The sequence below is a fragment of the Prenolepis imparis genome, unplaced genomic scaffold (genome assembly GCF_030444845.1).
Source record: "Prenolepis imparis isolate NDT839.2.m4 unplaced genomic scaffold, iyPreImpa1.0 SCAF_11, whole genome shotgun sequence".
Taxonomy (NCBI): domain Eukaryota; kingdom Metazoa; phylum Arthropoda; class Insecta; order Hymenoptera; family Formicidae; genus Prenolepis; species Prenolepis imparis.
Window position 1 is genome coordinate 385,748 of NW_028141169.1, and position 14,131 is coordinate 399,878.

General features: G+C 32.7%; 4 protein-coding genes across 9 annotated transcripts; 2 read left to right on the plus strand and 2 right to left on the minus strand.

Moving 5' to 3' along the window:
• Nucleotides 1–177: 177 nt before the first annotated feature.
• On the plus strand, nt 178–6,482 carry LOC145942833 (uncharacterized). Of its 6 annotated transcripts, none has more exons than XM_083049908.1 (9): nt 178–801; nt 943–1,155; nt 1,277–1,458; nt 1,544–1,742; nt 1,830–2,001; nt 2,083–2,192; nt 2,451–4,461; nt 5,061–5,257; nt 6,023–6,482. In XM_083049908.1, exons 1-6 carry the CDS (start codon nt 526–528, stop codon nt 2,190–2,192), a joined length of 1,152 nt encoding a protein of 383 aa, XP_082906034.1. In that variant the 5' UTR covers nt 178–525; the 3' UTR covers nt 2,451–4,461; nt 5,061–5,257; nt 6,023–6,482. The 6 variants fall into 6 exon arrangements, with proteins under 6 accessions (XP_082906034.1, XP_082906033.1, XP_082906035.1 ...); XM_083049907.1 differs by having other exon boundaries at nt 2,451–2,685; nt 3,103–5,257; XM_083049909.1 differs by having other exon boundaries at nt 2,451–2,685; nt 4,157–5,257.
• Nucleotides 2,208–3,710, minus strand: LOC145942839 (uncharacterized). Its single transcript, XM_083049919.1, has 5 exons — nt 3,484–3,710; nt 3,147–3,349; nt 2,982–3,054; nt 2,829–2,915; nt 2,208–2,617 (listed from the first exon to the last, which is right to left on the minus strand). Exons 1-5 carry the CDS (start codon nt 3,708–3,710, stop codon nt 2,431–2,433), a joined length of 777 nt encoding a protein of 258 aa, XP_082906045.1. The 3' UTR covers nt 2,208–2,430.
• LOC145942913 (uncharacterized) lies at nt 5,040–8,729 on the minus strand (the record flags this gene model as incomplete). Its single annotated transcript, XM_083050083.1, has 6 exons — nt 5,040–5,191; nt 6,076–6,436; nt 6,889–7,047; nt 7,431–7,606; nt 7,712–7,926; nt 8,584–8,729. Coding segments are annotated over 6 exons (1,209 nt in total), but the record flags the coding sequence as incomplete, so codon positions are not given.
• A 566-nt stretch (nt 8,730–9,295) lies between these two features.
• On the plus strand, nt 9,296–14,122 carry LOC145942821 (peroxisomal acyl-coenzyme A oxidase 3-like). Its single transcript, XM_083049882.1, has 12 exons — nt 9,296–9,587; nt 9,945–10,095; nt 10,198–10,323; nt 10,984–11,139; nt 11,212–11,359; nt 11,444–11,734; nt 11,831–11,997; nt 12,082–12,325; nt 12,416–12,649; nt 12,756–12,910; nt 13,132–13,425; nt 13,522–14,122. The coding sequence occupies exons 1-12, from the start codon at nt 9,580–9,582 to the stop codon at nt 13,609–13,611; spliced, it is 2,064 nt and encodes a 687-aa protein (XP_082906008.1). The 5' UTR covers nt 9,296–9,579; the 3' UTR covers nt 13,612–14,122.
• The last annotated feature ends 9 nt before the right edge of the window (nt 14,123–14,131 follow it).

A 14,131-nucleotide genomic window follows, 5' to 3' on the forward strand; every position in this document is an offset into this window, starting at 1 on the left:
ATTTAGAGACTTGAAAAATTCTCTATTCGATAGCCAATCGCGTGACAGCGTGTCTACGTCTGCGGTTTCTTGCTTGCGTTCGAAAATCTGCCGTCGAGTAGAATAGCTTACAATCGACCAATCACAGGGCAAAGAAATCGTTGCGACGATAAATTTACGAACGCAATCTTGGCGAAAAGTTCTAGAGCATCGTGGTTTCAATTTGCATGAATTTACATAATGCGAGAATATAAACAGAGAGAGGTTATTTGTGAATCATTTATTTAACATTTTATTATTTGTCTAATAAGGCAGAGGTTCGTTGCCGTCCTCGGACGGGTACGGACGTGTTCTGACACGCTTCCACGCGTGAATATATTTTTTGTCTACGCAGCAACCGCTGAACCGACAAACAAACTCTCATAACTCACACACTCACAGCTTATTACAACCTGGCCGTAAAGTGGGCAGATAAAGGCCTGGCTAAGTGCCATTAAAAGTAGAAGAAGAAGTCTAATAAGGCAATGCGATAAAATTCGATTTGAGATGCAAACTGCAAACGAAGAAGTAGGCGAGGCCGGGAAACTGCAATCGAGTGACAGTAGCACGGTTGAAATTGTACGAGAAGAATTGAGAGAAGCTACTTTGACAAAGAGAAAGCAGAATCGTACGTCCGAGTGGAGTAAGAATCGCAAAAACTTGGGAGAGTGTCCAGGGAATCAAGTGTTTTCGATCGAGTATGTTAGCGAAAGAGCAAAACTTCTTAAGAGAAAAAAGATATCTCTCGAGGATTATAGATATTTGCCTAATGCTCTCATTCAGGTATACAGGATTAATTTCTTCAAAATTATTCAACATTTTGTATATAAATTTGCATGATATATTCTATACAACTATAATAGATTATAAAAAGACATAAATAATCAACTGTAATAATATTTAATCTCTTTTTGTATTTATTAGTCGGAGGAGAATATTTACATCTTTTTAAGCAAAGATCAAAGTTTATCTGGCTTGATACGTGATCTCTCGGGCAACAATCCAACTTATCAATTGTATGCAGCCACGTGCTGCTGTAATATTGCTCTCGGAAATGCAAAAGCGTGTGCAGCATTGGGGAAAGCAGTTATTCCATATCTACTTATCGAGCTAGAAAGTTTAAATTATATATTGCTGGTAAGTTTATGTAACATTGCGAAGAAGATCAAACAATATGTTAATTTATTAAAATTCAATTGTGTCACTTGTTATATTTGCATAGAAACTTTAAACAATGCATAAATTTATATTTTTTCAGGATGTTTGCATTTGGACAATTGGTAATTTAGTTGCAGGAAGTAAAGTGGCTTTTTCTATTCTACATGCACAGCATTGTTTGAAATATTTAATTTTATTGTTATCCAAATGTGATGACTCGATACTTCCTTCTGTAATCTATGCACTTTTACATTATGTACATGTGGGATTTCATGAGATTTCGTAAGTATCATCTACTTTTATGCATTAAAATATATAAAAATAGTTAGGCTTATGAGGAAATTTAATGTGGCTCTAATATTTACAGAAGAAGTGATATGGCAGAGCTTGTTCAAGTTATTGTAAAGCGAAATATTTTGTATGAGAAATCAAATTTTATTTGGTTGTTAGCATTGTTATCCTCTTCAACAATATGCACGACACATTTGCATTCTATTCTGCCTCAAATTGTTGATCATCTTTACCAATTATGTTCTGGTCCGGATGAATTAGCTCATGTCAATGAGGTTTACTATCTTTATCTCTCTTTTTTGTATGTAATAAAATTATAAAATTAAAACATTAGGATTCACATTTTAACTCTTCTTTTTCAGATTACAGCATCTATACGTATACTAGCTAACACGTTACATAATTCTTGTGAGGATAAAACAAATATCCTTTTGAGGAACTCGAAATACTCACATGAAGATCTGTGTCTTTTATTAAACAAATTGTTATCGCATCAATATATGCATATTAGAAGGGAAACCTTATGGTTAATAGGTAACTATGCTGATTTAAAAAAAAGAAAACAGAGAGAATTGAAATAAGATGTAACCTAATCTCTATTGTAATAAATTACAGGAAATTTATACAATCACAGATCACCTAGTGTTGGTAAAAATGTAAGAGATCTCGTACCCTTTTTACCTGCACTGAACCAGGCTTTTCTTGCAATTAGTAATTGTGCATAAGTGAGTGTTATAAAACGATAATTTTTTCTAGAAAGATACATTATATACAATACTTAAAAAAAATAATTTCTAAAGTATGCAATTCAAATATAAAAAATATATTTACAGTTTATACATAATTATATAATTCTGGATTAATTTTACTTGTCTTTAACGGAGCATATTTGTATTAAACTTTTGGATAATATTATGCATTTGGTTTACATGTATTAGTAATTATAATATACATTGTCGAGTTTTAATATTCTTTTTTCACAGGTACAAACTTTTTTGACGATTCCGAGGAATATTGTCGGTTTTTCTTTGTGTCTTCTATACATGGGACTTTGACGATATTGAAGTATATCTGTCCCATCAGATTAGCCGTCGGATGATTGGCAGCTTTTAAGCACTGATGAAGCGCCTTGTCGCAAGTACAATGTGACCTGTGAAGCAGTGAAACACATTTTCAAATGATTGCTTTAGCGAAAGACAACTTTGAGACTGTTATCAGGTAATGAATAATTTTGAATTTTATTAAGCATGATTAAGGAAATAATATAAGATAGTACATTCGCGCTCAAAGTCATTGTATTAAAAAATACTCGTCAAAATAAATCAATTATATTTTTTTACGAATTATCGATAAAGTCTTACTTAGTATATAGGGAGTAATTTGTAAGGTTGTATCGGGTCTGTTGCGCTCGGACTTTTATAGGGCAAAGATCGTGGGTACGACAGCATCTGAAAAGTACAAGATTTTTATTAAATTGACTTTAAAATTAATATTTCCGAAAGTTATCGATTTACCTGTCGATGTGAGGTAGATCGCCCAGATCATGATAATTTTCAGCTATGTCACCCGTACCACACCATTTTGTGCCTATAATAATATACGTATATTTAATCTTTGGCAACAAATTCTGTGTAGAATAGTGTGCGTTCGTAAAGATGATATAAAGATAAAGGATTAACCTGGTAGAATACCAGAGAGCAGAGTGATTGAACTAGCGGCTCTGCTCAATGCGTTTGTGGGCAAAGCGGACGTGGCTTTTACTTGGAGTTTGTCCAACAATTCGCACTGTTGCATGAGTCTCGTCATCTCCTGAAAGGATACCACTTGTGGTTGTACGGACATAGACAAGTTTCGTAAAACTTCAGTAGCCTCGGACGGTTCACTGAAAGAGACACAACGATGCGAGTCAAGATTGTGCGGAAAAAGAAGAATGACTAGACACATAACTGATTAAGAACCGGTTTTGACACGATCTGATTATCAAGTAGCGACCTATACTTCAAGGCGACCACTTACTATACTTCGATAATATTGCAATCGCGTAATTCATTATTTGGGCCGAGATTGATCACCGCCACTGTCTGCTCGTGGTAATAAACGACTCGTATCTCGTCATTCGCGAGCGCGGAAGCGCTCGATGCGATGCCATTCAGTCCTTTGAATGTGTTTCTGAAGAATATTGGTTGCGCGGACATGCTGCATATCGACACGATGAGAAAGAATATTAAGTGCATCGAATGCATCTTCAAAGTATCGTCGATCCTGATTTTTCATCAATTATTGCGTTACGTGGTTTTATTCTTCTTCATATTATACTGTTCAAAGTTCTCTTCGCTCTCGAAACGAGGGAATAATCCCCGTACAAAATTCGATATTTTTTGTTTGAACTTTTCGCGTAAATGCGAAGCAAGAACAACCGCACATTTTGCAATTTACAAATCACATAATGATTTTTCGAAGAAGATTCTAAAATAAAAAGTAAAACACTTTCAGGATATATTTCATCAGATATTTCTTCACTCGCGTGTAGCAATACTTTGAATGGAATCAAACTTACCTCGTCGTGCTCTGAAAGCTCATTTGGCACATACGAATTTTTGCGGAAACAATTTTTTTTTAAACAAACATTCTTTTAATATATATTACACAAATTATCTCGATATAAAAAAATTAAATAAACTTTTTTCAGTTGACTGATCAATCGCGCGTATAGAAAATCAATCACAGCGAATTAGTCGGACACATATGATGTACCTGGCATATAATTATATAATGCACTCATATCCAACATCGGTCACATATACGGACAAACCGGACTAGCAGTCGATCGAATGGCTAAACGTATAGGATGGACACCCGCACATAGTTTCCCTCTCCTTCGATCGCCAAGTATTACATGGTGGTAGCGGCGACAGATACCGGTGGGGAGACCTACATTCGTGGGGGACTAGGACGAAGAAAGTGGGACGAAACAGCGGAATAAGAAATTCTGTGGTTTGTAACCGCAAATTTGTAGAATTCCCCGTAAAAAAAGGGGGGCGAGAAAGCGCGATGTCTCGTCAGGTGTCCTCTCTCGCGGTCGCTCGCGAGGGATCATTTTTATTCGCGAGCAAAACTTCCGTCAAAAGAGAGATTCTTATACAATTGATATTATTAAAATATATATTTTATATATATATAAAAAACATTTTATAGAAAAACTTTTTTTGTACATATAAGACATAGTCTTGAGAAGACGATAATAGTCTTAAGAGTCACCCTCTGAAAAGAAACTCTTGTCGCTTCTTTATAATATGAAATGTAAATTACTACGTTTGTAAATTTTTGCGTGATTCTTCGCGGTGGAAATAGCTAACGTGATATTTTTTATATCCGATGATAACGCGATGGCTTGCTAGCGTGTCACATTTTTTCGAAACTGCGAAATTTTGCTCGTGACTCGCGATATTTAAGTCCGCAACATCGATAGATATAAGCGCTTCTATCGACATTTCAAGTTAGAACGCTGGCTCGAAAACGAGGTCGATAATTTTGTACACATAAATAATTTTGCTAGCGTTGAACAACGATATCTAACAATGGCCCTGTCTCAGGGAATGGCACGAAGGGTTCGATTTGTTCGCGGCGCCCGTTGGATATTGACCCCCTGTGCGAGTTGCACTCAATGTGATGCTCACGGGAGTCGCGTTGGCCAGTTGCAATCTAACTGGACACTGTCTATATCCTGTAATAAAAAATGAAAGAGCATTATAGTCGCACCGCGTCTGAATATAACTCGCGATAGTAGAATGTAAGTAGTATTTTCAATATCCGTGCACCCGCAGTTTTCGCTAATAGATAATATAGAAATATAGACATTTGTGTTATTATACGTAAACGTAAAGCAAGAAGAATCGATTTGGTTCAACAAGAAAGTTTCTTTTATTGATTTCTAGAACGAATCTTAATACTCGAATTTCATACTTTACACGTATTTTAAGCAACGAGTTGAAAGCGACAATTTTTTTGTAGATCTTCCGGCCAAAATATTGATATCAGTTTGCGTATATGATTAATGAACAAAAAATGAATGTTACTACGACGCACATAAGGTAATTTGCAAAAACAAATGATTTGTTTTTGCAAATTAACTTGTAGCAGATTAAGCAAGTTTCACGATTCAATTTCCGCGAATCGTAGACCAAGTATCTTACGCAAACGTTTGATTATAATTGGAATATATATTTTTCCAACAAAAAAAGTTAAATGAAGCAATACTTGTGAATTATTAAATGTATATCATTTATTCACTCGTAATCGATTATCGCAAGTGTACGCAAGAAATGTATTTCGTAGAATAAGAAGTATATATTTCTTGCGAATCAATTAAATGCACGAATAAATAAAATGTAGATAATTAATATTAATAATTTTATATTATTTATCTATATATTTTATTATATATAAATATTTATAAAATATATAGATAAATAAAATATATAAATAATTGCGTTAAACTATTAACGAATAATTGCTCTCTTTCTTAACTTGTATTTGCAAAATTTGTGTGATGTAGGTGAGAGACGCTACACTATCTTTGGCAAAGAAAGGAACGGAAAAGCTATGTACCGGCATGATGAGGCCCGGAACAATGGCAACATATAGGATCATTGCGTGGTCTGGGACAAAACTCGACGCTGTGCGGCTCTCCGCAGCGGACGCAGCGAGGCAAATGCCGACAATTGGCAGCCACGTGCCAAAAACCCTGGCACCGATAACACTGCAACACGCCATCCGCCGTTTGCGGTGCATTCGACGTCTCCTGAGAATTGTACCCGTAGTCTGTTAGGGCGCATCGCGATGATATACCGGAGGAGCATGCGGTATTGCTGCCACGCCACCAGCGTTCCGGGATGGCATTAAAACGTGCCACTTCGAAAAAGTTCAGACCTTGACGTAATAGAGCTTCGTAATGGCCTGCGTCGAAAACCTATATGATAAATGAGCGATATAAATATCATTTTCCATTTTTTAAATTAATTCTTATTATTTATATTATAGCTAATTCTGCGCTAGATTTATGTTAGTTTCGATCCACTACCTTGACGACTATACTTTCATCTTAGTTTTTTCATTGCAAATAGTGCAAGAGAGTTACCGAGACAATTGGAAAGTTGACTTTCGAAACCTGTTAAGCGTATCTCAGCTATTTCACATAAGCCGGATACAAGAATCAGTATTTTTAATGACATAATAGTCGATATTTTTGTGCAATTTGAATAATGATAAAGTCTATATATTTGAGTGTGTAATTACGTATTTAATTTTACGCGTCAATTTTCAATGATAAATGGCTGAATTTATAATTTTAAATTATTGACCTAGTTACATGTATTAATAGATAGAGTGATAAGAACGGAAAGGAAAATATGCGGTTTCTACCTCTACTCGAACGAAATGTCGCGAACGTTCGACATTTCCAGCAACAATTCCCTGTTTTGCCAGAGCTGAATTTATATCCTGGAGCGGTATGGCCCACGGGACATCTCTCAGAAGCACGGCTTGACGATATCGAGAATCTCTCGCTGAGAATCGCGCTACCTGAGACATAAATTCAATATAATTTAATTTAATCGAAAAATTATTTTCAAACATAAATGTTTAAGAAGAACATAATTCACTTCGAAATTCGATGATAAAGGAATAATATTATATAGCAATATAGCCTCAGAATTACAAAACATTTGATTATGAAATAATTCATTCAAGTCAGTAGAGAATTCTAGACAAAATTTTATGCAAAATAAAATATCTAAATTTTGACGCGATTCGAAGTAGTATAGTCTTGTTGAAAATTATATAATTATATAACAAACGTTTTGTCTAAGACGATTATATGGATACGCAACGTTTCTTAAATAATGAAGTGTCTTGCGAAATCTGATGGAATTTGAAAGTAATATAAAAAGAAAAAAATCTTGTACTTGTACAGGTCTTCCGAACACTCGGGCCAAGTCGCCGCGTTGCAATAGTTTCTCGGCGTCGTTTTCTCTGACAAAGGCAGCAATCAGACCGCATGGAGTTTTAGAGACTCGCCACGTCGACAGCGGTTCGGAAGCGGTGATAGCTTCTTCGAGATGAGATCGTAGCAGCTCGCAACCTGATCGATATCGAATTAATTAGAAATTAGATTATATGAAACGGACATTGTAAACGAGATTGTAAGTTTCTATCTTTAGATCACATTAGATATTGCATATTGCACCTTGGATCGTGTGACCTTGGTCTTGAAGGTCGCCAGCGCGCGAAATGTATAGAGAGCAGGTGAACGATGCCTCCTCATGCATAGCGGGAACTTCATTATTATGCGATGTCAGGTTTAAGTTTGTCTTATCTGTTTGATTATTCTCTTCGTTCTTGCTTTGTACAGAAGCATTTGCAATTTCCTCCATTCTGTCCGTCACGTATTCGCGATGGTAACTTGAATTTTTATGTACATGTAAAAATATATTTTATCACGAATATATATATTGTAAATCTATATCACAATTAATATACATTTATTCTATGCTTAAAAACGAAATGTAATGTAATGTACAACTTACAATAGGCCAATTTTCGAATCGAAACGTAGTCATTATCGCATAAATATTTCATTTCGATAACGATTATGAAAGAGAAAGAACGCCAAATCATTATTGTATCATTATATATTGATTGTGACAAATATAATGGCAGAAAAAACGCCGACATATAAATTATCATTCTTACGATCGTTCTTGAAAGGAATAACACTCATTAGTGACGTAAAGATAAAAATAGTTCTAGTATCGTAATAATGTCCTTTCCTATTCTTTCAAGACTTATTTATATCCAAGTTTATATATTATTTTCTTCTAACAATTGAAATTTCTATTGTATCTTTTTTTAAAATTTAATGCTTGAAAAGATATTTTTTTATACAATTACTTTAATTCAACATTTTTTGTACATATTTACGATTATAATATGAAATAAACGATCTCGATCGTAAGACAAATTATCAAATCGCAATCATGATCGTTATCGTTTGATAAATTTATCGAGTTATGTGCCGGAAATTTGATCTCTTGTTTCGAAATTGACATATCGATTTACCTCGGATATCTTCTTTCTGATCTCGTTAATGCAAAGAGATGCAATTCGGGCACCGGGAGGATTAGAAAGGAAAATACGGCCCATGCTGACGATGGGCGCCATTCGTAGTCTCGCTTCTCGCTACTCTCGCTTAAAATCGCCTCCCTTCACGATAATGATGAGATAATGAAGAGAATTCAAGACTGAAACATATATATATATATTATTATATGTATAATTTCTGTGTTATATATATATTATATTTTATATTGTATATGTATATATGTATATATAATGAATGTTTTTTATAATATTGAAATTTTTATTATTCTGTGATATGTTTCTAAGAGCGAAAATTGAACTCCTAAAATTGTATTAAATTTTAATCTTTGAAAAAAATTCTTGAAATTATATATTATTATTATTATTATTTAAATATAGTACACAGATGAGAGAAAGATTGTAGAAATATTTTAGAATTATTTCAAGATTATATTGTAATAATTATATAATATCAATATATTGTAAAATAATTAAAATATATTGCTGCGATAATATATCATATGTACGCAAAAGTGGTTTGAAAATTTTTCAAGGTCGCGCAAAAGAGGAGTCGATAATATTTTTTATTTGGCTTTTATCGACTGTTGATATGTTTCAATTTAATGCGCATTCTTTACGCGCATTATAATTTACACACACACACACACACACAAGTGTACACTCATTGTGCACACATATAACTGGAATAAGAATGTGATCTGTTCGTTTATATTTGGCCATGCATTGGTATTAAAAACTGCGTGCAAGATGAACAACTCAATGAATTTACAAATAGTTCAGAGTTCAATATACATTTTAAATATATAAATATTTTAATAGCATTATATAAGATTGCATTTCGTTTTAATTAACAATACTACGTAACGTTCTGAAGAAAACGGCAATCCAGTAAAGAAAAACAAGAAAATCTAGCAATAAATTGTATATTCTGTGTTTTGTATATATTGTATATGAATGAACGTGTATGTATATTTTAGTGTTATCATGAAAACTTGTAATATTATTTCAAGTGTTTATCTCGCATATAAATTATACATTTTTTTTACTGCTATTAGCAACTGCGACTAACAATAAGAGTCGATTCAGATATATTCGTATCATGCACGGGCGTGCACTGATGAAAATATCGCGTTTCCATTAATTTATTTATATTAGAATATTCTTACACTTTATAGTATTCATATCATACCCACTTCAGTATCAGTATCATACGGATTTATCTGAATCAATCTTAAAGAGGAGAGCATAAAATTGTGAAAAACGTGTGCCGAGAAGAAAAATAATAGTAGTTATTTATCTATAACATATTGCAATTGTAGCTTCAAAAGAGGAAATCACGCAATGTCCATTGCCAGTAATTTGATAAGGGACTTGCCTAAGGGACCCTTAGATGCTTATAGAAAGCGGGCAACATTTGACTGGAAATCTTTAAAATTAAACTTAGAGGGTGCGGATGGCATACAATTTCAGGTATTGAAACTTGTTAATAAATTTTAACATATGCGTTACATCTACACAACTATGCAATTTATATTACATATAACTGTATCTTATACGAGATTAAATGTTTAGGAAAAATTATGGGAAGTTATCAGAAAGAATCCAGTATTTCAAAGATCGACAGGTTCAATGAGCTTGGATGAAGTTCGAAGACGCAGCCATGCTCAATTGCAAATATTTCACCAGAATGACATAACTGTAATTACTAATTAATTATATATAATTTTAATTTTAATTATACATGTCGTTAAAAGAAAGACATATTTTAAGAGCAGATAGTGTTGTATATATCAAAACAAAAAAAAGTTTAATTAATTAACATGACTTACAATTAATCTTTAAAGATACAGGCTATTTTTTATTTGACCTTTTTTTGACCTTTTCTTGACCTTTTCTTATTAGTCGTTGTCTACAGTGCAGTAATCAAAAAGTGTAACAAAAAATCATATTTGCCATTTTCCATGTGAAATAATAAACTTAATAATATACTTAGTAAATATTCTTTTGATTACTGCGTTGTAGAGGTGACACAACCAATAAGAAAAGGACAAAGAGCTCAAATAAAAAGATAGCCTATATTTTTGAAGATATTATAATTGTAAGACCCATATTAATTAGACTCTTTTTTTCTTGTTTTGATCAATACTATCTAATCTCAAAATAAGTGACTTTTTTTAACACTCTGTATAATAAATATGTAATTACAATAACATTAATGATAATACATTGTTGTCTTTATCATAAATTTCTATTAATATTTAGAAAGTGTTTAAATTATTTAAAATATTTAAAAATATTTTACTAAACTTTTGCTTTTCTGTCCAACTTCTATGTATAATTTTTGTACAATTTTTTTAGCCAGTGCAGGCTCATGAAAATTTTTTTTATATCTTTCAATATGATGGATCTATACCAATAAAACTAAGTGTCATGTACTCTATGGTACCAAATACTATATTAGCGCTAGGTACTGCACAACATCATCATCTTGTAGAAGAATTAAGCAGCGGAAACGTATGTATAAACAAAACAACAATCATTATTATTATAAAGTGTCTAATATTCATTGAAATATTAATTATTTAGTATCTTGGCGTTTTTGCTCTAACTGAATTTTCCCACGGATCTAATGCAAAAGGCATGCGAACCACAGCAACATATGATATAACGACAAGAAGTTTTATTCTTCATACACCCGATTTTGAAGCTGCAAAATGTTGGGCAGGTGGTTTAGGTGAGATAAATTTTAGTAGACAAGTTAAATAATGAATTAATATTCGAGATAATACTGAATGCATAATTTTTTATATATTTTTAGGAAAGTGTGCTACACACGCTATTATATTTGCACAGTTGATTACACCAGACGGAGTGAACCATGGTCTCCATGTTTTTATTGTACCAATTCGCGATCCAAAAACTCATCTTCCTTTTCCTGGTGTTACCATTGGTGATATGGGTGAGAAGATTGGACTTAATGGAATAGACAATGGATTCACGATGTTCGACAAGTATTCTATAGCACATACTTGTCTGTTGAATCGTACAGCAGATGTTAATGAGGATGGAAAATATATGCTCGCTATAAAGGATGAACGAAAAAGATATGGTAGATAAATATGTCAAAAACAATAAGTGGAATAATATTACTATATTGTTTTCTTTTTCCATGACCAATTTACACATTTTACTTGTGTCGATATAGGCTCATCATTAGGCGCATTATCATCAGGTCGTGTCACTATTACTGTAATGTGTTCACACTATATGACTCTCGCGTTAACGATTGCCATACGTTATTGCGCAGTTAGAAAACAGTTTGGTCCTACAGGCAAAGATGATGAGCTACCAGTGATAGAATATCAAGCACAAGTATATATCAGATTTGCATTTCAAATTTGAATCATAGAAGATATAAAAATTGCAATTATAATTTATGTGAAACGTACGTTCTAGCAATGGCGAATTTTTCCTCATTTAGCCGCAACATATGCAATAAAGATATTTTCGAACATATTTTATAAAAAGATGGTAGAATTCGCTTTGAGCCGTTTTATGGGAGACAACGAAAACCTGACCGCTGATCTAGGAATAGAGATACACGCATTGTCTTCCGCAACAAAACCATTATGTTCATGGATCGCTCGTGATGCGATTCAAGACTGCAGAGAGTCTTGTGGTGGCCATGGATATTTGAAAAGTAAATGCAAGACTTTGTACAAATTTGAGTTATTTTAATGAATATATATATATAATTTTTTTTTAAATACTAATCTTGTCATGTTATTAGTGTCGCGTTTGGGTGACATAAGAGCTGAAAATGACGCAAATTGTACATATGAGGGTGAAAACAATGTACTTATTCAACAAGCAAGTAATTGGTTGTTAAGTCAATGGACTAACGTGATTAATGGACGATTCGTGCCGAGTCCGCTTGGTTCTATAGATTTTCTTGTTGATGCAGAAGAAGTGTTGAATACCAAATTTGATCAAGCTACAATTGAGGATACGTTAAAACCTGAAAGTATGATAAAAAAATTAATTCTGTACTATAATAAAATATATAATGTTAGAAATTGTTAATCTTAATTACTTATGCTTGCTGCAATTAATATGTTTCTTTATTTTAGATTTGCTCTTCGCTTTTAAGTGGTTGATATGTTGTTACTTGAAAAAGACATATCAATGTGTAAATAATCTTAAATCAAGTGGAATGTCTGATTTTAGTGCAAAAAACAATTCCCAAACATTTTTAGCACGGACTTTGTCTCTCGTATATGGAGAGGTAAGCAAAATGTGTGTGTGTGTGCATATATATATCTTTTAATTAGATCAGAGGAAATGACAAGTTATATCTTAAACAGCTTGCATCAAATTGCTAAATTATAAACTCAATTACTAAGAATAATGCACATGCATTTTCTATATAAATAAATTTACACTGTACACTGATTTACATTCATTAGAACAAAAATTAATGCAGTTAATTTTCTTTTTTACTTACAGCATGCTCTACTGCTATATTTTATCAAATGTTTACAAGATCCGAAATGGAAAGCGAATGAACGAGAAGTACTGACAAAATTGTGTTCTTTGTTCGGAGCTGCAACTTTGGAAAAGAGATTAGGAGATTTGTATGGTGGTGGTTATGCCTCTCCTAGAAGTAACTTGGACAATTTCCTGCGGGAAGGAATTATAATATTATGCAGAGATTTATTAGACAACGCGGTTGCGCTGGTTGACGTTTTGGCACCGCCGGATTTTATTCTTAATTCTCCTCTAGGAATGTCTGATGGCGAGGTATAATATTGCTACTACATTGGATATTTTACATCAAATATATTTTGCATAATTACTTTCCTTTTCATGTAAAATAAATTGAAAACTTTTATATAGGTATACAAACACATAAAAGAGTGGATATTCAAAGATAAAGAAAACTTGGAGCGTCCATCGTGGTGGGAAGAAATCCGAGCCAAGTTATAATATATACAGTATAAATGATTATATATATACGAGGTAGCTTATAATTATTCTCATTTTTTTTATCTGAAAGATTTTAAGAAAATACCACCATACATTTATTACACATTCTTCTTATGCATTTCAAAGATATTTTTTAAAATCTTTTATCTAAAAGATCTTTTAGATAAAAGATTTTAAAAAATATCTTTGAAATGCATAAGAAGAATGTGTAATAAACGTATGGTGCAAATTCGTTTTGTTTACAAAATTGTGGATATATGTGTATGTATATGTACATAACTCAAACGCGCGCACATGCATATGTATATATGTGTGCATATAGACATTGGAATAATTTGTTATGTATTATAATAATTGATACCTCGATATTCATTTATTAAGCTTTAAATGGGGTAATGGTAATGGAAGCTTTAATATCAATTCTTGTTGACAATTTTATATATATATATATAAAAAGTTGAAAAGACTAAAGTGGATTTTATACAGCACATGTGAAGCTTTTATCTTGTTATATTGTTAT

Excerpts from the sequence above, each read along its gene's own strand:
- LOC145942833 (XM_083049905.1), top strand. The coding sequence starts at position 526 with ATGCAAACTGCAAACGAAGAAGTAGGCGAGGCCGGGAAACTGCAATCG. Across the intron at positions 802-942 it reads TGCCTAATGCTCTCATTCAG|TCGGAGGAGAATATTTACAT; the intron begins GTATACAGGATT and ends TGTATTTATTAG. Across the intron at positions 1,743-1,829 it reads AATTAGCTCATGTCAATGAG|ATTACAGCATCTATACGTAT; the intron begins GTTTACTATCTT and ends CTTCTTTTTCAG.
- LOC145942839 (XM_083049919.1), bottom strand. The coding sequence starts at position 3,710 with ATGCATTCGATGCACTTAATATTCTTTCTCATCGTGTCGATATGCAGC. Across the intron at positions 3,055-3,146 it reads GCTCTCTGGTATTCTACCAG|GCACAAAATGGTGTGGTACG; the intron begins GTTAATCCTTTA and ends ATATTATTATAG. Across the intron at positions 2,618-2,828 it reads AATTACTCCCTATATACTAA|GTCACATTGTACTTGCGACA; the intron begins GTAAGACTTTAT and ends ACTGCTTCACAG.
- LOC145942821 (XM_083049882.1), top strand. Across the intron at positions 10,096-10,197 it reads CGGATGGCATACAATTTCAG|GAAAAATTATGGGAAGTTAT; the intron begins GTATTGAAACTT and ends TTAAATGTTTAG. Across the intron at positions 10,324-10,983 it reads TTCACCAGAATGACATAACT|CCAGTGCAGGCTCATGAAAA; the intron begins GTAATTACTAAT and ends CAATTTTTTTAG.